Source organism: Eubalaena glacialis, chromosome 10, assembly GCF_028564815.1.
Source record: "Eubalaena glacialis isolate mEubGla1 chromosome 10, mEubGla1.1.hap2.+ XY, whole genome shotgun sequence".
NCBI lineage: Eukaryota > Metazoa > Chordata > Mammalia > Artiodactyla > Balaenidae > Eubalaena > Eubalaena glacialis.
Window position 1 is genome coordinate 82,992,409 of NC_083725.1, and position 25,476 is coordinate 83,017,884.

The following is a 25,476-nucleotide window of genomic DNA, read 5'->3' on the forward strand; positions in this document are numbered from 1 at the left end:
TACATCACACACAGTGACCAGTTACATGAGCCTCTGGCACATGCCTAGAGTCAGGTGACATAAACAGGTGACACACCTTCACCATGTACACAGCTACTCCACATTTACACACCACCTCTCCCCTCCCCCACACTCCCCTCCCAGCACACAGACCTTCTACACGGCATGTTCTCTTAACACACTTTCACACACTCCCGCTCACACCCTCCACATAGCACCATGGGAAGCACCTCCCACCTGCTGCTCCCTGAGCTGGGTGCCAAAAGGGGAGGATTAGTGCGAAGGAATAGGCTGGAGACCCGGATGCTGGACAGAATGCTCAGGTCCCAGCCAGGCCTCTGGGGGTTCATGCGGAGGCATTTATTAACAGACCAAAATGGGACTGGACCCCAAAGACCCCTCCTGCCCCCGCATAAGCTATGATGTGCTCAGCCAGCACAGCATACTCTGGGCATGCCCAGCCCAAGGAAGTCCAGACGAGTCTAATTCAGTTTCCAAACTCAACTCGACTGACAATTTATTTAGGCCAATTGGCCATCCCTCCTGCTCTGCATCACTGACTCTGCATGGATTAACTCAAACGCTGTACACCCCCGCTGGGCAGACTTAATTAGGCGGAAAAACTGACCTGAAGCCTCTAGGGGCTTGGGGCCTGGACACGAGCCAGGGCTCCCCTGATTAGCCCCATTGCCTACAGCCTCAGCCGGTCTCAGAATCCTCAGAAGGGACCAAGTCCAGCCCTCACTGTACCAGTGATGAAACTGAGGCCCAGAGAGGGGAGGTGGCCTTCCAAGGTCACGCAGTGAGTGAGCCGCCAGACCAGAATGTTGGTCCCTGCACCACATTACAGCCATCGCCTTGCTCCTGGAACGCCAAACTGCAAGAACACAGATCCCCACGGTGAACCCCTGAGCAGTTCCAAAAGACAAGCACAATTTTCTAAAGATGACTGTGGCATAAATAATTTATAATGGAAGTCATAACACATATTGGTCATTTTAATAGATAGTAAATTGCCTTTCTGATTTATAGTTTCAGGGGTGGGGTTATGATAAAAATAACTTGGTGATTTATAAAATATCTTCTTAAGTCAACAGATCGTTAGTAGGTTTGTCTGACTTTACAGCCAACAGTCTCACCACCCCGGTTACCATAGAAATGGGATGCTTCGCTCTGTTGCCATGGCTACCTCTTTCTAGAACACAATTGGTGGGCCTCTCACAGTTTGTGATTCTGAAAAAAAAAAAAAAAGAGAAAGAAAGAAAGAAAGAAAGAAAAGCCAGAACTACCAGTTTGGGTTTATGCTGCATTATCAGGCTATCTTGCCTGTGTTGTCTTGAAATTTCACAAGGTGGCCTCTGAGGTGTGGCCAGGCTGGGTGACAGTTGGCCCTGGGCTGCCGGGCAAAGCTCCCTTTGTGCCCCCCATTAGACTAGAAGCCCAGGAGGGCTGGCCTCCCAGCTGGCCTGGGTCCTGGGTGTGGGGCGCTGCTGCTGTGGTGGGCTGAGGGAAGGGGACGGGGTCCGGCAGGTGGCAGGAAATCAGGAAGCCGGTGGGTGACAGGCAGGTGTAGAGACGGGAGATCCAGGAGCTGGCACTGTCTGGGCAGGGAGACAGGTGAGGGCATCAGGGAAGGCTGAGGAGGCTGAGGCGAGACGGGCTGGGGCTGCCGTCCTGCGGGAGAGACAGACACCGAGTCAGTCCCACCCAGCGGGGGCGAGGTGGGCAGGGGAGGGGCCAGCTGTGCGGCAATGCCTGGGGTCTGGGGTGTTTGTAGGAGGTGCGCAGTGTGGTGACCGTCCGTGTGCTCCGAGTGCACACGCACAGGCTGTGAGAGGGAGGTATGGGGCTGCGCGCCTCGCGGTACAGCGCCTGGGTGCTCATGCTTGGTGGGCAGTGATTTGTTTCAGTACGATCCATGCGTCCCTGTGTCTTCTGTGTATGTGCGGTCATGCACCACAGGGTAGGTACTTAGGTAACAGGTGAGGCGCGTGCTCCGGGTAGCTGTGCATGTCTGTGGGTGACTATCCTCCGGGTGACTGGGGATTGGAAGGCAGACAGCTCACATGGGGTGCAGCCCCCGGCCCTTGACTGCAGCTCCTACAGTCCTGAGAGTGACAGCCCAGGGTGACTGCAGAAACGGCTTCCAAGGCTTGCTACCTGGGCCTGCCAGGCAGAGGTTCCCTCCCTGTCAGGATCGGCTGATCCCAGGAACTCCCCATCCCCGTGCACCCACCCCCTGCCTCTGGCTGAGCTCCCTGAACAAGTTGTGGTCATCTCTCAGCCTGCCCTCTCTGGGTCTTGCCAAGAGGTGGGCCAGGTAAGCATGCAGGCTGAGCCATCCAGGGCTGCTGTCAGCATTGCCTCCCTGAGCAGAACGGGGCAGCCTCCCCGCCCCTGGGGCTGCTGTTGCCCCAGGTGCTAGCAAGCCCTGGGCAATGAGCCAAGACCATTTCAGGTGTGCCTGGGCTCCAGCCTGTGGATCCAAGTACCCTGGCTCTCTCCCTCACTGGGGACAGACATAACCTGCCCTCAGGGAGTCCAAGCTGTGGGTGCCAACCTCCAAGATGGAGCCATCCACGTATAATTAGGGCTGGCTCCCCATTGCGCAGAGCTGTGTTGTTAGCCCCCCTAGAGCTTTGGTACCTCTGGTGGTGGGCAGAGCTTAGATTCTGGAGCCAGAACCACTTGCGTTCAAGCCTCAGCTTCATCACTAGCCTTAAACCTTGGTTTAGTCCCTGAACCTCTCTGTACTTGGGTTTCCTTTTTGGCACAATGGGGTACGACCACCTGTCTCACCAGGTCTGTGGGAGGATTAAAGGCGCACAGTAGGTCCTCAGCCCTGATAGCTTCTCCTCTCTCCTTCCTGGCTCAGCTTCCCTGAGGATAGACAGGAGGGCGCTGGGGACTCACCTGGCTGCGGGCTCTTGCTTTGGCTTTGATGCGCTGGGGCTGACCTGCTAGTCGCTAGGCTTAGGAGATTGTGGCGGTCTGAGCAAGCCAGGGGCACCTTCCTCCACAGCCCTCCTAAGGGCCCACTTGGACCCGGATGTTGCTGGGGCCCTGCCTGTGACAAAGGACCAGGCGCATGGGCCGCAGAGTCCAGGAAGGCACCCAGGAGGGTGCCAGGAGGGCCTGGCTGCCACCTCCCTGGCTCCCCTGGGGAAGAAGTCCTGGTGTCCGGCTCTAGGCCTGGCTGCTGCTGCCCACCCCCCAGCCCCACTCCTTGGTCACTGGGGTGCAGAGAGGAAAGAATCTAGACGGGATGGCCATTGCTGGCTGAGAACCAAGGATTTTGTCTACTCTAATTTTAGAAGACCTGACCTCTTTCTGGGCCTCAGTTTTCCCATCAGAACCTGTCCTGTGAGAGGAGCAAATGGGACGAGAGCTCTGAGGGCCTTTGGGGGCACCTGGAGGGAGGGAGAAGGCTCCGGGGACATCAGTGCCCTCTCTGAGCTGTTCCCATGAGACTCCGCAAGCACTAACGAGCACGAGTCAGAGACAGGCTCACTGCCTCCCTGGAGGGGGATTTAGACATTCCTTGTTGTGGGTGGGGGGCGTCCCTGCATTTGCTGCCTCCTAAGGGCCCCAGCTGCCAAGAGGAAGTCTCACCGGGAAAAGTGTCCTGGGAGAAGGGCTACTTAGTGGGGCACCGATGGACGGATGGGTTTTTCCACATGGAGATCGGCAGGAACACCCTGGAGGCAGGAACAGCAGTGCCAAGACATGGAGATGGGGGGGTCAGATATAGCAGACAGCTGCATGTGGCAAGAATGTTGGGTGCGGCAGGGAGGGGACCCTGGGAAGTCGATGAGGCCAGGGCACAGGGAGCCTCATGTGCCAGGCTGAGGAGTCAGGGCTTTTCTCTGTGGGCAGCATGGCCAGGTGGCGGGCAGAGAGCTGGGATTCCAACGGTTGCCCCCTCTGGTAGCTGGGTGGAGGCTGTACTGTACTGGGCGTGGCCGAGATTGAAGCCTACAACATGCTGCCCTTGATGGCAGTGGCCCAATTGAGAGAGAGTCCCACGTGAGTCGAGGGGACAGAGGAGTATAGCTGTGGGATGGTTTGGGAAGCGGATGCCATGGCTGATGGGGCAGGTGGAGGGGCAGTGCCTCCTGCCTTCCACCACTGGCCAGGATCAGGAGCCCAGGGGCACAGCGGACCCTGCCTCTTGGCATCCCTTAGACACTCACAGTGTGTGTCTTCCTCCCCTCTCTCAAAAAGGCCAGGGGAGCAATGTGACCTGCCCCTTGGGACCCTGGGCTGCGAATTCCAAGCTCTAAGATGGGGCCCTCCAGAGGGAATGTAGGGCCAAATACCCAGCATTTGGGGATGTGTTTTTAGCTCCAAGAGCTTTGACAACTGGTGATGGAAAGAGCGCTGGAGCTGGATAAACCTGGATCAGAGTTGGTGACCTCTTCCAGTTGCTTCCTCTTTGCTTTCCTGGTCTACCTCTGTGGTGTCCCAGGTCAGCACTATCTGGATCCTTAAAGAGCTGTTTCTGGAGTCAGAAGACCTGGCTTAAGTCCCTGCCTCACCTTGTCCCAACCCCACCTGCATCGCAGGGCTGAGGGGGCTCACCTTTTCAGTCCACTGCATTGTACTTGTTTCTGTGTGTGTCCTTTACCTTCAGCTGTGCAGGGGCCTCCCTGGGGGTTGGGCTGAGGTCTTATTCCACTCTGTGCTGGGCATAACCTGGTGCCTGGTGAGGAATGGAAGGAAGAAAGGATGGATGGATGGATGGATGGGCAGGTGGATGGATGGGTAGGTGGAAAGAAGGAAGGAAGGAGGGAAGGAAGGAAGGAAGGAAGAAAAAAAGGAAAAAAGAAGAGAAGGAGGAAGGGATGAATGAATGAATGCATGATGGATGGAAGAGAGGGAGAGGAGGGAGGGAGGAACAAAGAAAGGAAGGAATAGAGGGAGGGAGGAAAGAAGGATGAATGGATGTGTGGATAAAAAGGAGGGAGAGAGGATAGAAGGAAGGAAAGATGAGTGGATGGAAGGGAGGGAGAAAGGAAGGAAGGAAGAAAGGGAAGAAGGATGGATGGATGGATGGAAGGATGCATAGGGGTCACACTTGATAGTAGTCTAGGACAAAGTTTTTGAAAACTGCACTAAACCAGCAGGAGTATTAGCATGCCATAATGAGTGGCTTGGGCAGATCACTTCCTGTTTCTGGACCCCAGACTTCCCATCTGTAGCATGTAGTGTCTTGGACCAGATAATCTCTAAAAGCTGCTCTTACTCTGACATTCTAAAATGCTGACTTTGTCTCTTCCCCTTTTCTCTCCCCTTCCCCCAACCCGAAATGTGTCTTGGAAGGTCTACATAGTTCTTAGTTTCTGGATCTGTGCCAGGTTGGGTGCCAGGTCCCATGGCCATGGTCAGCCCAGACAGGGCCACCACCAGGTGGGGAGGTGCATCAGTACAAACTAAAGAAATTGCTAGAAGCAGCATGGCTGCCTCTTGTGGCAGATAAAGGGTGGGGCCTTGGCACTCCTTGAAGTTTTCTATGAAGGCAGCTCTGGAGAACAAACTTGCCACCCATTCTAGACTATAGCCCAGAGCTGCCTCCAGGGAGAGGGCCTTGCACTGGCCATGGTCTGTCTTGACAGGCTGGGCGAAGGGGGGCCCAGAGGAGAGGGGAGCAGTGGGAACATGACCAGCTGGGCCCCCGGAGGAGAACCCCTGGCCAGGGTTCCCCTGGCCAGGGAAGTGTTAGTGTTCCAGGGACCTCGACTGGAGGCTGTAAGAAGAGCCCTTGCCTGCAATTCAGTCTGAGTAGGAGGGTTTGAAACTCAGATAGCTGCTTGACTCTCTTTCCTCGGGTACCCATATCTGCTGGGGGCCAGAGAAGCCCAGCGGGTCATCAGCTGGGGCCACCAAACCAAACCAAAGAGTCTCCTGAACCTTTCTCAAGGGGCTCAGGGCCAGAGCAGGTGGTTCTGGACAGGCTGGGTTATCCTGGCCATTTCCTTCTCACCGGGGAGGGGGTCTGAAAGGAGCAAGCACCCACATATGTTTGGAAAGGCTAGCGCCCCAGCAGCTTCTTCTTCCCTCCCACCCACATCCCTACCCTGGGGCTGGCAGGCAGCAGCAGGAGAGAAGCAGACCCTATGGTTTATGGTGCCTTTGAGGACCCCTGGTCCAATTCTCCTCCTGATGCTTGAACCTGCAACACACCATCTCTGACAAATGACCACTTAGCCTCTATTTCAATATCTCCAAGATGGGGAACTCACTTCCAAGATGGTGGTGTGAGTTCCTGGGATGATAGAGAGAAGTGGGTAAAAGAGGTGTCCAAGGCCCTGGGGCAGATACATCTTTTGCAATTCCACATAGGATAGAACATGAAGAGACCGCATGAATGAGGTACAGATCCATGAAAAAGACATTGAATAGACTAGCATAGGGACGAAAGAAAGATGGGAGATGTGGCCTCTGAGGGACCTGCCTCCACCATAGCTCCCCCTTCTCCTTTCTTTGCCAATCTCTGCCTCCGCCACCTAGGTCACTTTTATTAGTCAGGGTGGGGGGGGAGCTAAATGCTTTAATAAATCACCTCCAGATCACAGTGTCTTAAGACAGTAGAAGTTTATTTCCCACTCATGTATTTAGTGGATGTCTTTCTTTTCAGGGACCCAGGCTACTTCCTTCTGGTGGCCCTGCTGGCTTCCTAGGGCTTCAGCATTTGACTGGCAGTTGGGGGAAGAAAGAAGGCATGGAAGGTTGAGCAGGAAGGTTTTGTGAGCCAGGCCCGGCCTTAGTGCACACCCTTTTGTGCACTGTCCGCTAGCCTGAGCGCAGTCACGTGGCCCCACCCAGCCCCGAGGGAGGCTGGGAGATATGGTCTAGCCGTGCATCCAGGAGGAAAGGCATTTGTGAAAACAGAGCAATCTCTGCCACAACGTCTTAACCCCCGAGCCTCCTAACCCCGTGCTCTGTGCTCTGAAGAGGGAAAGGTGGCCTGTCAGCCTGGCCTATGTCAGGAGGGGCATCCTGCAGGCATCTTCCGCAGCCCAGCCCCTGACTGGACCCAGCCCAGAGGCACCCCGGGTCTCTTTGCTCTGGGGGGAGGGCCTCCCCTCTGACACTGTGTGTTTCTCCTCCACAGTATGTGGCCTTTGCCTCCCTCTTCTTCATCCTGGTCTCCATCACCACCTTCTGCCTGGAGACCCACGAGCGCTTCAACCCCATCGTGAACAAGACAGAGATCGAGAATGTTCGGAATGGCACGCAAGTGCGCTACTACCGGGAAGCGGAGACAGAGGCCTTCCTCACCTACATCGAGGGCGTCTGCGTGGTCTGGTTCACCTTCGAGTTCCTCATGCGTGTGGTCTTCTGCCCCAACAAGGTGGAGTTCATCAAGAACTCGCTCAACATCATTGACTTTGTGGCCATCCTGCCCTTCTACCTGGAGGTGGGCCTGAGCGGCCTGTCCTCTAAGGCGGCCAAGGACGTGCTGGGCTTCCTGCGTGTTGTCCGCTTCGTGCGTATCCTGCGCATCTTCAAGCTGACCCGCCACTTCGTGGGCCTGCGCGTCCTGGGCCACACTCTCCGCGCCAGTACCAATGAGTTCTTACTGCTCATCATCTTCCTGGCTCTGGGCGTCCTGATTTTCGCCACCATGATCTACTATGCCGAGAGGATAGGGGCGCAGCCCAATGACCCCAGTGCCAGTGAGCACACCCACTTTAAGAACATCCCCATTGGCTTCTGGTGGGCCGTGGTCACCATGACGACGCTGGGCTACGGAGACATGTACCCGCAGACGTGGTCCGGCATGTTGGTGGGAGCGCTGTGTGCGCTGGCGGGTGTGCTGACCATCGCCATGCCCGTGCCCGTCATTGTGAACAATTTCGGGATGTATTACTCCTTAGCCATGGCTAAGCAGAAACTACCAAAGAAAAAAAAGAAGCATATTCCGCGGCCACCGCAGCTGGGATCTCCCAATTATTGTAAATCTGTCGTAAACTCTCCACACCACAGTACTCAGAGTGACACATGCCCGCTGGCCCAGGAAGAAATTTTAGAAATTAACAGAGCAGGTAGGAAACCTCTTAGAGGCATGTCAATCTGACCTTTCACCTCCGCCCCCTGTAGCGATGATTCCAGATTCAGTCAGACTGCTTCCTTAGTTCCATGGGTGACCCTGGACCCTGCGCTCAATCTCGAGGTGTGGAGTCTGGGGGCCCAGGGAGATGCTGGGCAGCCGAATTCACGAGGCAAGAGCCTGCTAGAACCTCACTGGTGGCCCCCAGTAAGGAGGTTAACATGCTGGTCTCGTGGGGTTCTGAAGAGATGACATGGCCCGCGAGGTTGCTGAGGACTCTCTTGGCAGGAGCCCCAGGGGCACTGCTGCTTGGTGGGCAGGAGTGGAGCATGAGTCGCTGACTCAGGCCACTGACCCAGTGTCGGGGCAGGGTGGGGGCGGGTGTGATTCGGAAATGCCAGACAGCTGCTGATTTGGTCTTTGCACGGCTCCCTTCAGGCCGTGCGCGTGGCACAGATGGTGCATGGGATCTAGCAGGAGGGTCCCTGCAAAGGCAGCAGCAAGGATTCTCACCCCCAACAGAGCCTGTCTCCATAGCTGAGTAGCATTCCTGCTCTGATGCCGGCTGCCTAGCTCCAGGCGCGTCCTGGGAGACGCCTCTTGCCCTCCGTACGTAACAAGCTTACTTACCCCACAGCATGCGGAACCAACTCATCTTCCACCACCACTCTAGAGTTTAGCGTTTATCTTTAGGAACCTGTTGGAGTGACTCTAGCTTTCACGTTGTCTGTTTGGGTTGATGGTCAAGTGGGAGTTTCCGGTGGCCTTCTGATGGGAGCGGCTGGTGAGCGAAGGACTAGAGGGGGCCACCACCCGGCAGCTTAGATGAAAGCGCTACAGACCAGCAAACAACCTCCCACCCAGAGTTCTCCCTGTTTCCGGCGGTAGGGACTGCAGCAGCAATACACGACATCCCAACCAGTGTATGACCACTTTCCCGTGAATTCAGTGGGGGTCAGGGAGGGGGGGAGGGGGGCCATGAAACAATACTAGTCACCGTGGGATATATTCTAATATTCCATGGCTAGTGGTTCGTTATGGGACTATCTCAGTTTTATGAGAACCTGCACATAGCACATAAAGTTGATCATGGGGCTCTGGTCCGAAGATATAAAGCCCATAGTCTACCTCTACCCATGGAATACCATCGACTTATTCTGTGGACACAGGAATTTGAAGGCAATGAACGACCCAGAGACGAATGACAACACTGAGCTAAGAAGGAGTGCCGGGGCGAGGAAGGCTGAGTCAGTGATAGGTGGCGTTTAGTCTACAGAAGACACCCCTGTGCCCAGGGCAGGCAGGGGGGCTGTAGGCTAGCTCAGCCCTAGAGGAGCAAGTGCCCCCTGGCCTGGGTGGCCTCCCCCAGTGGGTGATTGACTCTTTCTTCCCCGATGGCCCCCACCCCCATCCTACTCCTGATCTGGCTTCATCCCACAGCTACGCTGCCCAGAGCAGTACCCCCAAGGCCCACTTCTCTGTCCGTGGGAACTTTCCAGCCCCTTCGCCTGGCCCCATACCCCTCCCCACTCCCTGGGATTGCTGTAGGCACCTGAGAGGAATGTGGCTAGTGTTCTGGGCTGGGCCAGGGACTGGACAGTGGTCTCAGAGGCTGGAACAGGGAGACCTGGTGGCGGGGGGCTGGACTCCCCAGCCAAGGTGTGGCTCCTGCTTAGCAAGCCAGGCATGGGCCGTGGAAAGCTCCTGCTCCACCCTCCTGCTTTGGATTAGCTAGCCCTTCTGTTTGACCTCAGGAGCCGCCATCATGGCAAGGAAAATTCCTGGGGCTCTAGGGGAGGGTCTGGGCGGGCCTAGCCCCCCCAGCTTCACTCCAGGCCCCAGCAGGAAGAGCTCAGCCTGAGTGGCATCACCATGGCGCTCCTTGGCCCTCTGTCACATCCTCCCAACGCTGAATCTTTCAGGATTGGTGCCTCAAATATGGGTGCCCCAGGCCCACCTGTCAAGGACCCCTCATTCACTCCAGTCAGGCACAAATTCTTCAGTACTCCCAGACAATGCCAGTATTCTCCATGTGCTGAGGGCGTGCATGCATGCACACACGTACATACACACATGCACACACGCCTACACAGGCGTGCACGTGCACACACACACGGAGTGCAGATGTGTGTGTGCTGGCAGGTACACCAGCTAGTCACAGGACACAAGCCCTCTTGCCATGCTGCAGCAGGCCTGTAAAGCCTGTGCACTCCTGTTGGAGCCCCTGGGCCCCATAGCCATGGCAGCCCTGCTCCTGGGAACCTCCTCGCTGCAGCCCCAGGTCTCAGGGATCCAGAGTGTCCTGGCTTGCACAGTCTCTATGGCTGAGGAGGTACTTGGGGCCCTTCTGAGCTTGCCCTCTGGAGCCCAGATGCCCAACTCCACCTACCTTTCTCCCTCCCATCCCCCACACTCTGCCCCGCCCCCTTTCCAAGTCCTCACGCTCCTGAGGGTGCTGTCTTGAGATCCCAGACCCCTCACCAGAACACTCCTCCCTCTGAAAGCTGGTGTGTGAGACCCCGGTTATCTATCACCAAGAGGGTGTGTGGTTCTTAGGGGGTGTCTCCTCATCCCGGCACCCCTGAGTCCCTTCCCATTTGCCTCCTTTCCTGCTTGCAGCTATGGTCCTAGATGGGCGTGGGGTTTGGGTGAGTCGGTGAGTGAGTGTGGGGGAGGCCAGAGGTGCGGAAGGCAAATGGGGGTGGAGACTGGACCCTACAGGAATGGAGAGGTGAGATGCAGCCCCCAGGGCCTTTCCAATCTCATTCCACACCCAAGTGCAGTCAAGTGGCCTCAGCGAGGGCTGGGCTTCTCCAATTCCACTTTTAGAACCTGGGTTGGGGCCAAGTGCAGCGTGCTGGGCTCTAAGGGCACCCCCTACCTCCAGGGCTAGACCCCTGGGACTCAGGCAAGCCATCCCAGTCATGTCAGCAGCACCCTCCCCTCACCTCCACCTCTTGGTCTCTCCTGAAATCTCAGGTCTGTGTGTCTGTGAGGGATGATCTGGTCTCCTCTGTACCATGGCTGGCATGGCGTCAGTGTTCGGGGGATTCGTCTTGGCAGGGGTTGTAGGGCCTCACGGGGGGATGCCAGGAGGGTGCCCCTATGGTCAGGGACTGCCTGGGACTGACAGCCCAGGAGAAGCTGCTCCTCTCCCAGAAAGGGGGTCCCTCCCCCATCTGCAGTCGGGGGCCCAGACCACCTCCTCTGGGCAGTTTGGAGTGCTCCTTCTGTCCTGCCATGTGCATTCACGTGTGTCTCGTCCATCCCTGCTCCTGTGATGTGGGTTGGTACTCTGGGGTGCTGCGTCTGGGGCTGCAGGGTCCCACCATAGGTGAGCAGGGGGCTGGCATGGGGGATAGGTGGTGGCCAAACCCCCCTTCCTGCCCATGAGCACATAAGGCAGCAGTGAGGTCCCAAAAAGCCCCTGCCTGGGCCCCCTGGGAGCTACCACTGCAGCCTCTGGGTTCTGCCCTGAGCTGCCGAGTCCAAAGCGCCCCTGGCCCCAGCCCTCCACCCCTCCCCTCCTGGACCAGGAGTGGTGTAGCCCCCAGGGCAGGGGAGGTGGTGGGGATTGGGACAACAGTGACCAGGAAGGGTGTGGGCAGGGCCCCTCCAAGCGGGCTGACCGAGTTTCTGCTCAGATGCAGGGCCAGGGTGGGCAGCGGGAGCCCTGAGTGGGGTCGGTGTGGCCCCCCAGGCGGGCGAAGCGGGAAGGAGCGGAGAAATGAGGGCCTCTGAGGGCCAGGCCTGGGTGTTCTTTTCTGTGTTGTTCACATGCTCTCTCTTTCTCTCTCTCCACTAATCATGTTTCTCTCTCTCTCTCTCCTCGTTTTGTTGCATGACTTGTGCCGGTTCTTGTGATTGTACTCTGCTCATGTCTCTCACAGACTGTCCCCAGTTAGCCTGGGACTTTTTCCCTGAGCCCCAGGCTGGGCAGCCCCCTCAGGGCTAAACCCGAGGAAATTCCCAGCCACCCCTCCCGCCCCGCCCCAGCCCTGCGTGCGCCCCCGGCGCGCCCGCTGCTGGTGTGAACAGTAAGTACCTCGGCGGTGCCTGGAGACCAGGGCACAGAAGCCAGCGTGCTGGCTCAGGGCCGGACATCGGGTTCTCCTTGCTCCAAAGTTTAAAAAAAAATGACCCTCTCGCGGACGCTCATCTCTCTCAGCCCATTTCAAAGCCTGGAAACCATCTTCGTGAGATGCTGCCCATGCTGCCATTTCATCATCACAGGCCCTCGGGTCTAGTGGGGGCCGAGGGGCCCTGGGCCAGGGGAGGCAGGGCTCCCAGCCTCCTGGGGAGCAGCTGGGAGCCAAGGGACCTGGTGGCCATCTCATCTAAAGGACGGGGTGGGGGCAGGAGGGTGGGGAGTCTTGGGTGGGCTGGCACCTCTGGCTTTTTCCATGGCTTTCCCAGGTTTGGAGAGCTGGCCCCCCTTGATTGGTCTCTCTTCCAGCCCCCCTCTGGAGTTGGGAAGGGAGAATGTTCCCAGTTTCTGAGAGCACACCAAACTACAGATTAGCCAGCAGCCCAGGGAGGCTGGCTCCTTCACAGAGAGGGACATAAACACTACCCCCCCCCCACCAGCCCCCAGGCTCAGCCCCTTCTCAAAGGCCATGGTTGGGAGAAGAAGCAGGCTCCAGGGAGGGAAGGGTGTCCAGTTCACATCCACCCAGGGATCCCTGATGGCTGCCCCCTGGCCGGACCCCTGCAGGAGACCAGCCTCAACTTTGGGTCCTCTAAATGCTGTGGGAGCTGGCTGCTCCAGGGGCACAGTGCTGGGGGGCAGAGTCAGATGAGAGGTCTCAGGCTCCACCACCTACCTCTGACCCACCCCTGGGCAAGCCCTGCAGGCTGTAGATACCTCCACTGACAGACGATGGCCAGCAGAGAGACAGCAAGTCCTGGCTCCCCTCCCAGACGGAGACGCTGCCTGGTAGGACTCGCTGTTTTCCCCTTGAGGAAACTGTGTGCAGGGTACTGTGGGCCCCAACTTCTGCCCCCTCATCTACAACCTCCTCCCTTAAACTTCCCTGCCCTCTCCCCGGAGACCTTGGGAGGGAAGACGGGACCAGCCAGACTGGGAGGCAGAACCGGGCTTGTCTGTGCGCACACGTGTGTGCCCTCAGACACACCCCAAGTGCTAGGCAGCCCCCAGACCCCAGAGAGGCCCCAGCCCCAGTCACGCGGTATCAGAGTTACCTTGGTAACTGGCCTTTCTGGTTCAGAGTAAATTGGGGAGTGAAGCCCCTGGGATTTGTCAAGAAACGCACTGTACGTGAAATGCTTTGCCATCTTGTACGACAGACTTTTTTTTTAAGTTCCAAAATTATGATGGGATTTTTTTTTTTTTTTGGATTTGCTTTACGAATAAACCTGATTGGTCCATTTCTCTTTTGACTGCCTGCCTCTTTGTAGTGACATGATATGTACACGGGCCGTGATCCCACCCGCGGGCACGCTGAGTGTGTGCACACGGAGAAGGATCACTTCTGCGTGTAGTTACATGATGTGAACAGGGTCATGGAAGAGGGTCAAATCGGGTGGAGACTGTCTCCAGCTTTTTGCCCCTCTTTAGTCTTTCAGAGGGCCTCCCCGTGTGGTCACGCCCCTGTGGGGTCTGTCTTCCCTTGAGGCGCTCACCCTAGAGGAAGTATTTGAGGAAACCACAGTGCCCACCCTGGGGACCGAGTCGGCGCCACCTTGGCCAGGAAGAGTCTGCTTTGAAGGCAGAGAGCGTGGGGCAGGCTCAGTCCCCAAGAGTGATGGGCGGGGACAGAGGCTGACGGAGCTACCTCTGCCAGCTCCAGAGGCTATCACGGCGCTGCTCCTGGACTTGGGAGAGGGAGAGCTCCCTGCTCTGGCCACGCTTCACCCTCACCAAATGTGCCCCAAACTTCCTCCCAGGTTCCTTCTCAGGCTACCGCAGAGGCCAAGACTCGTCTTTCCCACCCGAGTCCATCAGCCACTGTTGTCTTTACACATCCATTTGCTCTGCTTTGCGGGGGATGCTGCCGAGAGGAGAGAGAGGAATGGGAGCCCCTCCCAAATCCTGGCTGCTGTCACTGCCTCATGCCTACATTCCTGTTGCGCCTGTGCAAGTTGACGAGGACTGCTTGGGGCAGAGCGGGGTGGAAGACACTGGCTTGGTCTGTGTGGCGATCAGAGTGGACTGAGTGACCAGCTTAAGTCTGTGTGGGGATGGAGCAGATTGAGTGGTCATATTGGGTCTGCACGGGGGACCAGGAGACTGTGTGACCAGGCCTAGTCCGTATGGGGGACGGAGCATACAGAGTAACCAGATTGGGTCCATGTGGGGGGACTGAGTGATCAGATAGGGTGTGGAGGGGGACAGCGTGAAGCGAGTGACCAGAGGGGATCCAAATGGGGCCTGGAGTAGAGCCGATCGATGGGGTCTGGATGGGGCCAGGGATGCCTGAGCAGCCAGCTTGGATGTGGATGGGAGGCAGCAGGGCTCTGGTTGGCAGCGGAGGGGTCAGAAAAGGCTGCCTCTCTGAATAGGAGTGTTTCTGCATGTCTGTCTGTCTTCCTCCTGAGCTCTGTGTCTGGCCCTCTACCCATGACCACATCCACACCATCCTGTCTCATCGGCCCCGCCTTGGACCTGGGGCCCGGCCCCCAGCACTGCGCTTGCTGGGCCCATCACCAACTCATCTTTTTGCAAACTTTGAGCAAACCCAGGAACCCTCCTCCCCAGCACTGTGGGCAGCCCAAGGGCTGCCTGAATGAGCCGGGGACCCCCAGCCTTGTGCCTCCCTCCATGGCCTGCTCGCTTTTCCATCCTCAGTTACGGGCTGCCCTTTGCCGATGCCCTACTTCTGGCCTGTCCCCCCCACCCCCCACTAAACAGTTTTCAGTGTCTCAATAGCTTCTGCTTATATGTTTGAAGATTCCAAACTGAATGGGGAGGTGGCGAAGGCCGCGCTGGCGAACGAAGACTGCCCCCACATAGACCAGGCCCTCACTCCCGATGAGGGCCTGCCCTTTACGCGCTCGGGCACCCGCGAGAGATACGGACCCTGCTTCCTCTTATCAACCGGGGAGTACGCGTGCCCACCTGGTGGAGGAGTGAGAAAGGGTATGTAGAGGAGGCTGCCTGGCACCCCTGCAGACGGGTGGGCGGGGCGGCGGGCAAGGGGCGCTGAGGGGCAGGCAGGCACACTGAGGGGGGCAAGGAGCAGGTGGAGCCCCAGGGTCGGCCCCCGGAGGTCTGAGTCCCAGTGTTGCAAGTGGGATGGCAGGCTGGCAGAGAGGACCGGAGGTCCAGGCAGCTGTGGGTTGGAATTGAGCTGAGGGGTAGGAAGGCACTTGGGGACAGGCTGGACGACTACAGCCCCCAAGGCAGAGGGGTACCCGGGGATGTGGGAGGAGCCTCGACTCCCCCAGGCTGCTCTGGCAGATGGCAGGTCAGACCCCAAAGGCAAAGTGATCTCCCCTGTCCCTTGGTTGAGGAGGGCGACGGGGTGGGCCTGGTCTGATCAGGACCCTGTGGGCTTAGCCAACCAAGATCCATGTTCTGGAAGTGGCATCCTTTAAAGAGAATCCACAGACCAGTGGGAGGGGAGGCATGAAGAGAAAGGTAGCTTCAGGGCTTGGAGGTGAGGCCAGTGTCCTTGCAGAGGTAAGGTATGTGCCAGTCAGAATACTGCTAGTGGCAGATAGAGAACTTGCCAAGAGAAGGTGGTTACGCAGGACTCTATGCAACCCCTTCTGTCCCCAGTGCCCGTCAGCCATGGCCCTGGGTGTGGTCAGCGCCCCCTTGTGGTTGGTGAAGGCTGAGCCCCGTGGCGGTCTCTGCTCAAAGTCTCCTTGGATAGGACCCTTAGCTTAGGCTGACCCCCTGGGGAAAAGGCTTCCACTAGAGCTTGAGCATGGGCTGCGGAGAGGCTTGGGGTGGGGGCCCAGCGCACCTTAGCTCCAGGCTCCAGGCATCGGCCAGGGCCTGGAAGGCAGAGGAAGCCATCCTCGGCACAGCGGACTGGCTGGGCGGCTCATGCATGTTGGGAAGCAGGCTCACACGGGGTGCGTGCTGACCAGGGTGAGCAGGTTGGGCCAGATAGTTGGTTTTTTAGAGCAACAGTTGGTGTAGCCGGTGGCCATTCACAACTGCTCCAGTATTTGAAATGGTTCAACAATATGCAAGGAGAAAGCATAGAACTCAAAATAAAGGGCAAACCCAGAAGAGGAGAGGCAGCCCACAGGGAGACGGGGGAAGTCCTTCTGGTCACTGGTGCTTAGTGTGCTCACCTGATCCAGGCTGGTCCCTGCTTCCTTGCCTGGCCTGGAGGTCCCTTGGACCCCAGCGTGGCATACCACCCCCCGCATGGTGCTGCATGGCAGGGGGGCTGCTGGCCCCAGGGGCGGGCCCCATCCTTGGCCTTCCATGGATAGGCCTGATGCTCCCCTTCACAACTGGCTTTTTCCCAAGTGGAGGCTCTAGAAAGCCAGGAACTGGGCAGCCCAGGGGGTTGCAGGGGAAGGCAGGTAGACCATTCCCAGTGGCTGTGCTCTGCCTGGTAAGGTCTCGTGGGCTGCCTGTCTCCTTCATCTTGAATGTTGGATCAATCTGTGTGGCCTAAAAGAGCAGACAGGAGAGTCTCTTTACTGGGCTTCCAGAAGCCCAGGCTGTGTGGGACAGAAGCAGCCTGTAGTGGCCAGGGAGTCCAGTGGCAACCACTGTCCACAGGTGGTACCCACTCCGCAGTCCCACAGAGGCACCAAGGGTGAAGTGCCCCCCACCGGCATCCACCCGGCCCCGCTCTCATGGAGTCATGACAGCCGCCGAGGACTTGCTTTTCTCAGGATGATTCCAGGCTGTAAGCCATGTGCAGGGTAGAGAAGAGTTAGGAGCTTAACCCGATGCCCCAGGAGGGAGAGAAAGAGGCGTGCTAGGCTGGCTCACTGCATGGGAGAACCAACCAGCTGGAGAAGAATCTGCCTGCCTCTGCATGCGGCTGTTCTGTCTGTCCTCCTCCTTCCGTAAAAACTAAGTACCAAGCGGGATGGGAAAGCCAAGAAGAGAAGCTCAAGTGTTAATTGTATTCTTTACATACAGATCTTTGCAAAGAAAGCCCTGTCATTGCTAAGTATATGCCGACAGAGGCTGTGAGAGTGACTTGACCAGGCGGCTTGGCCCAGGACACTGGTGGCTATTAAGCATCTGGGTGGACCTGCAGCCCCTCCTCACCCTCGGACAGAGTAAATTCACGCCATGCAGGTTTGCCGGACGAGTCCGAGTGGCCCAGGCCTTGTACTAGGACAGACGTAGCTTTTCTACGGCCAAATGGTAACTGACTGTAGAGGATTTGTTTTCCTTCTTTTCATTTTTAAAAAATTTTATTTTATTCGGGGAAGGGGTGGGATGGAAGGGTTCCTTAGCATGACTTGCATGAAGTTCAACAGAAAAACCCAGCAATCCAAACCCACCAATCCCCTGCAACTGTATGATTACCCTAAACCACGACAACAACGAAGAGAAACAAGCAAGAGTCCTCTATTTTCTTTCAAAGCACTTTCCTTTTATACATGTTGTTGGAGCCAAACTGTAAATGGCATTTGGTAGAAACCTGTACGTTTTGGGGGGGAATGGAGCGGGGTGGGGGGAGGGGTGGGGATGGGGAACGGATTGCTTCCCTTTTTGTACACGAGATCGAGATGGAGAGTAAACGTTCCCAAAAGGGCAGTCGGTCAGTCATCGGTCATATTGACCTCACCTTCATAGTTCATCTCTCACGCGGAAACTGAGAACTTTGCTCCAAATAGAATTGTGGAAACACACTGCCGCCTTCTTCCCTCTGTTTGGCATGCTTGCGACCCAGTGGACGTCTCCCCAACACCCTGACAGCGGCTAGTCTAGGTTGATTCGATCATCTTAGCGGTGTGTAGATTCAGTGCGACCAACTTTCATAACAAATTGTTCATAGTAGATAATCAACACCTTATGGATTTTCCAAGTGTTCCTTCAGAGCACCAAAAAGATCAGGACCGCGGGAGGGCTGGTCCTCCTCCACCTTTATTAAGGCACAACCCGGCATTGTATGCAATTTAGTACTTCAGAGTAAAAAAACTGCATGCCCAATGTTATGCAAAGCGATTCTAGCATGAAATAAATTTTGTATCATGGTTTCTGTATAGTCTAAAGCAGATTTGTTTTCCTGAAGCAATCGGAGGTTTGCAGAGACACACTTCTGCATCTCGAATAAATATAGTATTTTCCCAACAGAAACAGAGGACAGTAGCTTGGCTTTGGTCTGATTCTAAAATTAGTGGTGGGGTAAGGGGTGGGGAAGGATGATATTTTTGAAAAACACATGCTTGAGTTGAAAAAAAAATGCAACATCTCAAGCTCTCACTGCAGCTCGCAACATTTCCTGGAAAGAGAGCAATGCTGCTTTAGTTCAACACCCTCCCCTCCCTGGGCCCTGGCCCTCAATAATAAACAGCTGACATTGGAGATGAAGCATGGATTTGGGTTTTTATTGCCTTTGGCAGTGTCGCGATTCAGTTCTGGGCCCCTGGTCAGGCCCTCTGTGGCTGGGCTGGGGTGAGCCTGAGCCCTGGCTCCTCTGATCTCAGGGACCCACCCAAGGTGCTGGCTGTCCTCTCACTGGGGGAAAGCCAGGACTGCCCCCTGCCCCCCAACCTGCAGATCCTGTTGGGTGGGGGGAGGGAGGCAGCCCTCAAAAGGAATCGGTCAAAAAAAGACCCTAAGACGAGCCCATCCTCTAGGGGGTTCACCAATACGGAAACTTCTCCGTGGATCCATGCCATATTCATGACTCCTTGAATCTGGTTTTGTCGGAGCTCCCAGCTCCCGCCCCCGCCACTGCCCTTCATGCAGATCATGGTCACCTCCCTCCTAGGGCCATCCTTGAATCTGATGGAGCCAGAGGCCGGGGTATGACTGGTCCGGGTGCCCTATCCAGCTGAACCCTTGCTGGGCCCAGTCTGGTGGTCACCTCATCACATACCCCTCCCTCAGCCTGAGGCAACTTGGAAGGGGTGGAGCCCTCTCCTAGGGATGCTGATTTGCTTGGGTTGTTCACTTGGCTTTGGTTGGGGGTAGAGTGGGGGATTGGGGTTCCAATTCTTTTCCTATCCATTAGAGAATCTCCGGTGGAAAGTCCCTAATGGTCATGGCACTCCACCTCTGAGCATTTTACAGATGAGGAACTGAGGCCCAGAGGGGAGTGATCTGACCAGGGCCACAAACAAGTGGGGGTCAGTTTCCCCTGGATTTCCGTTCCCTGATGCCTCCCAGCATGGCCAAGACAACGATCATATGGGTGGGTGGGAGGCTGAAGGTGGGTGTCGAATTCTCACCCAATAGTTTCTCACCCCCTCTAAGCATTTTCCTCACCAATGTGGGGTGGGGATCAGTGCAGCAGTGAGCATGGCAAGGCCTCTGCCCAGGGGTTATGCAGCCGAAGAGCTGCCAGATCCACACCATGTATATAACAGCCATTCATAAGCATCAGGATGTAGAAGCCAAGTGGCCTCAGTGGCTGCAGGGAGGGCAGAGTTCCCTCTACTTGGGGTCTGCCCTGGAAGAAGTGCCTCTGGTGGACTCAAGTGGGACTTGACATACGGCCGTTTGGAATAGGGGTTTTCAGGGACACAGTAGCTAACGGGGAACAGGGATTAACATACATTGAGCATCTGCCATGTGCAGGGCATCTGAGACAAGTGGTCTGATGATGACCCACAGTAATTCAACATGTTCATTTTAGAGGCAAGAGGACAGGCACAGAGAAGTAGAGTAACCAGCTCAAAGCCACACAGCCAATGAAGGATGAAGCCAAGATTTTAACCCAGGTGGTCTGACTCCAGAGCTCAGGAGAAGCTGTCTCAAGTTAATTGAGGTCTTGCTGGGGCTGGAGATGGAATTGATTGGAACACCGGTCCTGAATCCCAGGGCCCTCAGGCCATGGGTATGACAGAAGGCCCACTGACACACTGCTCTGAGCCTTCCACGTACACATCTGACCACCTCAATTTTCTGCATAAACACCTGTTGCCCTAAGAATGAAGTCGGAGCTCCTTAAATTGGCTAGCAAGGCCTTCCTGCTCTCCTCTCCCAACTGTCACCTCTCCGTGCTCTGGTCGCTGGGAAATTCGAACCCTGCCGCAGTTATACATGTGCCCCTTAGGACCTGGAACCCCATCCCATTTCCTGACTCACTCCCTACCTCCCAATTTCGATTTCTCACTAAGTCACTTCACTCAGAAGTGGTGGATGGTGGTGGAGGGCTTTACTCTGAGCCCCAGTCCTGGATTCACCGTTCTCAAGCACAGCCTCATCGAATTTTGGCCTGATGGCCCGCTGGGACCGAAGGTGGTAGGGCGTCAAGGGAAGCCGGGGCGCCTGCGAGGGGAGACTGTGTGTGGTACGTTAGGACGTAAACATCCTGCTCACACCTGGTACGTGGCCGCCCTTTGACAATCACTGCAGGGGCTGCGGGCCCAAGACCTATGAGCACACGATGGGGTCTCACTCCCCTCTCCTTTTTCCTTCCCTCGTTCTCATGGGGTGGCGGCGGGGGCGGGGTGAGGGATGTGAAGGCCAATCAACTTAGTCTATAGGGAAAAAAAGTCATTCTTAGAAATGAGTGGGCATTTTCTCATTAGCTAATCACTGTCAAATGGTTGTGCTATCCACAGCATAGTTATCAAACATTTGTAAGAGATGAAAGCAGAGGATGGGTGGGGGTGAGGGGATCACAGAACCCACTCGTTTAGCCTCCTCACCCATGGTGACCCTAACATGCTTATTGGGTACTTTCTCTGTCCCAGGACCTGTCCTTAATAAAGGGATTCCAGAATTGACCGAGACCTGGTCCCTTGCTCTTGAAGAGATCAGGATCTAGTAGAAATGAGGGGCTTGGACATCTACAAGTCTGAGAATAACCAGTAGGGTTCAAAGGGTCCAGAAAAAAGTCTGGGAGACACTGTCAACAGACCCTCACCCCGCTGGCGCTTTCAGACACTCATCAATCTGGCGAGTGAACTGATGCAGAGAAGCCCGTCCACCACTGTCAGGGAGGGAGAAATGGAGGAACTGGGGGGGACTGGACAGTCTGTGGTGTCATCCAGTGCCAAGAGCCATTCACTCTTGCATGCATGGATTAGCTGGGTTCCGCATGCTTCTAAGAAGGGTCTGGCTCAGGTTCCGAGCAAGGCTCCGAGATTTAGGGCTGAGGCACCACCTCACCCTGTTTCAGGCTGGGAAGGAGCCCCGAGACACTTTCTTGTGCCCACAGGGAAGCCTTGGGAGGGGCATTAGCGCTCAGCAGCAGAGGACATGGGATTTGGGTTTCTTCCAGCAAGTGCTGAAAGAGGTAGGGGGAACTCTGCACAGCTGTGCAGTGAGAGTGTGCGCTCCTCGGGAGTGGAAACCCTGCCTGGGAGGTATGGGCCTGAGGACTTACCCACGTGGGGTGGCCTTCCCGTGCAGACCACCCGGTCTGTAGGACAGTGGGTGGTGGCCAGTAATGGTGGACTTGCTCCAGTCTGGGTCATCTCTGGGCCATCCAATTACTCCCTCTCTGAAGGCCTGGTCACCTTGGCAAGACCAGCACAGAGTGCACAGAGATGTCCTTCCTTCCATTCTGGAAGTGCTTTAGAGGCTGTGCTGGCCTCTACTGGTTCTGGGAGGTGGGGGGACAAAGGGCTTTGCTGGCCAGGGCAGCGATGTTTCTAGGGTACAATACTGGGAGCAGGACTCCACGTACTGGTGTTCAAGGTCAGCCAATGGCCGTGGGTGGTCTCTAGGTGTAGGCCTGGGGAGCTCAGGATGGCCCTAATCCCCAGTCTCCTGAGTCAAACCCCCACTGGTCCCAGGGCCACCCCTTGTCTGCCCCCCCTTGTCTGGCTCAAGGCACTGGATGGGTCACCTCCCAATCAGGACCCTGGGCCAGGAGTGAGGTGTATGGCCTTGAGATGGTCCCTTCCCCTTTTTAGGCCTCTGTTTTCCCACATGAACAATGAAAACGTTGGATAAGATCAGTGGTTTTAAAACTTTCTCAAGGACCCCTTTGTCAAGTGAAATCTTACGCGAAGCCTGATATACAGTGTAGATTGAAATGAGGCTGCTGTGAATAAGGTGGAGGGTGGGGACCCAGACCTCTGTCTACTTGGCCTTCCTTTACCCACAGCCCACAAGGTGGCCACTGAGTTCTCAGGAGAATGCTGTCAGTCTCAGGAGACTGCTAGGGTTCTAGAACGCAGTTTGAAGGCCACGAGGCTAGAAGGTCATTACAGGTCCTCCAGCTGTGGTGTCCTGGGGTTTCGTAACATCCTCAAGCCCTTGAGCCGAGTGCTCCCAGACCCAAGTGCTCTCCTGAGTCAGAGGGAGGTGGTGTGGGACGCGCCACAACCCGGGCTGGCGAGCTGGAGACACTGCCACTCAGTCCTCCGGGGAAAGCCACTTTCTGAGGCCCTGTGGCCAAAGGCCTGCTGCCGGTCACCACAGAGAGAAAGCTGCTATGTCCCCCAGAGCCATAGCTGCCACCCGGGGAAGCCTGAGGCCTGGGGTCTGGCCTGCTCCCCATTTCACGTGAGGGCCATCCTCCTGCAGAGGCCAGGGCCTGTGGGCAGATGTCAGGGGTCAGGGTCTTTCCCTGCAGACCCCCCTTCCCACGCTGTGTCTGTCCCTCACCCGAAACTACAGCTTGGCAATTACAGTCACACAGACTAGCTCCAGAGCCCTTCCTGGCTCAGATGAAGACATTGATCTTGGGAGTTTCATTGGTTCTAGATTCCTTTGTTTGTCCCAGGGGTCTCCTCTGCCCAGTCTTTCCAGAAGTTTTGTCTCTTCCTCCACTCACTCATCTATACTTCCTCCACCCCTCACCCCCGCTCCAGAGCCTTCTCCCTTGGTCCTAGTCACCAAGACAAGAACTCCTTCCTGTCCAAGTAACCAGCCACCTGATCAGGGTACCTCGATATCCTTGAACCAGCAAACTACATGCTCTGGGTGCTGAGAATGAAACCCCAGGAGAGGCTTGTGGCTGCCCTAAGCATGGCCTATAGGAACCTTTGTCTTGCTGAATCAAAGCCTGCTGGGGCAAAACAACCACTGGGGACAGAGCTGGGCTTTCTGTCCTCACCAGCTAGGGACAGGCTGGAGCCTTCCTCTGCTCCCATTTCCTTGGGTGAGGACTGAACCCTCATTCTCACATGATAGGCAGAAAGGATGTCCATTTCTTGAGCCCAGACACTAGGCTCCCATCGTTCCCGTCTGGTCAGCCCGCCCAGAGTGCCTCCTGAATCCTTCGCAGGCCAACACCGCAACCTGACAAAGCATTTCTCTGGGGACACTTTGGGTGGGTAAAGTTGCTTTATTAAAGGGTCTCTGTCACAAGCCCCCCATTTCTGAACCTGTCAGATTGGCTTTGGGGAGAAGCTTCTGCATGTCTGTCTTTCCAGTTTCTCTCTTGGTCCATGGCTTCTTGAGATCTGGCTTCCTTGGTGGCATCTGGGAAAGGATCAGTGACCCTGGGGCGCTGGCCCAGGGCAGGGAGGTCTGGCCGCTGGCAGAGGGCCAGGGAGTGGCCGGCCCCGCAGCCCACGCGGAGTCCCGACAATGACCGCAGAGCCGGCACGGGCTTTGGGGCCCAGACGTTGGCTTCGGTGCCGTCCCCGCACATGCCGTGCTCGTTCCAGCCCCAAGAGTAACACGTCCCGCCTGCGAGGGAGAGACGAGACTGCTGTAGACGAGGTTCTGGGGAACAGGGCCGAAACACTCACCCTGGGGGCGCAGGTATCACCGCAAACCCCCAGTTTACGCAGGAAGTAACCAAAGCTCAGCCACACCTGGGGGCCCGCTCGCCACCTCTGCTTCCGCCCCTGCCCTCCTGAGTCTGCTCTTTTCTTCACTCCCACCAGCCCACAATCGTTCAGGTCCCAAACCTGGCTCTCCTCCGTGGCCCCTCCCTCAGTGCCACCTCCCACCCCCACACCTGCATCTCTCTCTCACACACACACACACACACACAATCCTAGACCTGCCAATTCTGCCTCCGAAAGTCTCTCAAATCCTTCCACACCTCTCCATCTCCACTGCCATCACCCTGATCCCAACCCCATTTTCTCTCATCTGGGCCACACCAATAGCCAACTAACTGACTGGGCTGCTCGCCAGCCACTCTGATCTTCAGAGAGCATCAAAATAATCTCTGAGGATGCAGATCTAACCAGGTCACCCCCTGCTTCAACCCTTCACTGACTTCCCCCCACCCTTAAAGGCCTTTCCTTGCCTGTGAGGCCCTGAGTGATCTGGCTCCGGACCAGCCTGCTGAGGTCCCCCTTCACAACTCTCCCCACCCCACTGCATGCCAGAACCCCTGCCTTCCTTCCCTGAAATATGCCCTGTAGGGCCGGCCTTTCTCTCCAAGTCCTGGCTTTGCTGGGCTCCACAACCCCCATCCTTCAGAATCTGTTTAAATCATGCTCAGAGGCCAGATTTCCCGGCACTCGATCAACTTGGATTCTTGTCATTGCCCTTGTACTTGCCCTCATAGGCGGCGGATAGATGGTCTGGGTGGTGATGTGTTTACTATCCCCTCCTTACTAGACTGTCTGCCCTACAGTGAGAGAAGGAACACATATGTTCTGTTCACTGCCCTGTCTCTAGCGCAGCGCCTGGTCCCCAGCTGCGGCTCAACAGGGGTTTGCTGACTAGATCAAAGATTGAAGAACTCAGAGTCCTACGGCCAATCTCCAAGCCAGCATTCGAGCACAGGTCTCTCTGACAGCCTGTGATGCTCCCACCCCATCACAGCACCTCTTCCTAGGTTTTGGACCCTTTCCTGGAGTCTAACTAAACTCGCTCACACTTTTCTGTAGTTGTTTAAAAAAAAATTTTTTTTTCTGGATATAAAAGTAATACATCTTCATGGTAAAAAGGGGAAAAAAAGAGAAAAATATGGATAGGTGTAAAGAAAAGCAGACTTCTAGAATCTTGCCCACTGCTATGAATATTTTAGGTATCTCTTTCAAACCTTCAATTTGTGAAACTTGTAAATATTTGTGTAAATATTGTGTTGTTTTTAATAATAACACAAGCATTTCTCCACAGAACTGGGAATTGTTCAAAAAGTAAATTAAAAATAATTTGTTTGAAATTTTGAAAAAGCTCAATATGCAGAAAAGTACAAAAAATAATTTAACAGAAAGACATATTCCTCAGTCAGATTCAGAACATTAGTTACCATTTTGCCATATTTGCTTCAACCTTTAAAAAAATAAATCAATTATAAAGATACAGTTTAAGACCCACCTCCCATCCTTGGCCCTCCATCCATTCCCTCCTTCCTGGAAGCAACCACTATTTGAAGTTGGTGTAGGTTACTTGCATGCTTGTTTTATATTTTTCTACATGTATGTGTCCTTAAATATTATAT

At 55.9% G+C, this 25,476-nt stretch overlaps 2 protein-coding genes across 3 annotated transcripts in view; one reads left to right on the forward strand and one right to left on the reverse strand.

Moving 5' to 3' along the window:
• KCNC1 (potassium voltage-gated channel subfamily C member 1) overlaps window positions 1-17,194 on the forward strand; it is a 43,602-nt gene extending 26,408 nt beyond the window's left edge. The window contains exons 2-4 of the mRNA XM_061203097.1: window positions 7,115-8,048; window positions 14,964-15,152; window positions 17,130-17,194. Of these exons, the coding sequence (XP_061059080.1) occupies window positions 7,115-8,048; window positions 14,964-15,152; window positions 17,130-17,194 (1,188 nt within the window). The remainder of the gene's footprint in view (window positions 1-7,114; window positions 8,049-14,963; window positions 15,153-17,129) is intronic.
• A 6,207-nt stretch (window positions 17,195-23,401) lies between these two features.
• Window positions 23,402-25,476, reverse strand: part of SERGEF (secretion regulating guanine nucleotide exchange factor) — a 225,366-nt gene continuing 223,291 nt past the window's right edge. For both annotated transcript variants that reach the window (XM_061203107.1, XM_061203106.1), the window contains exon 11: window positions 23,402-23,759. In XM_061203107.1, the coding sequence (XP_061059090.1) occupies window positions 23,416-23,759 (344 nt within the window). In that variant the 3' untranslated portion in view covers window positions 23,402-23,415. The remainder of the gene's footprint in view (window positions 23,760-25,476) is intronic.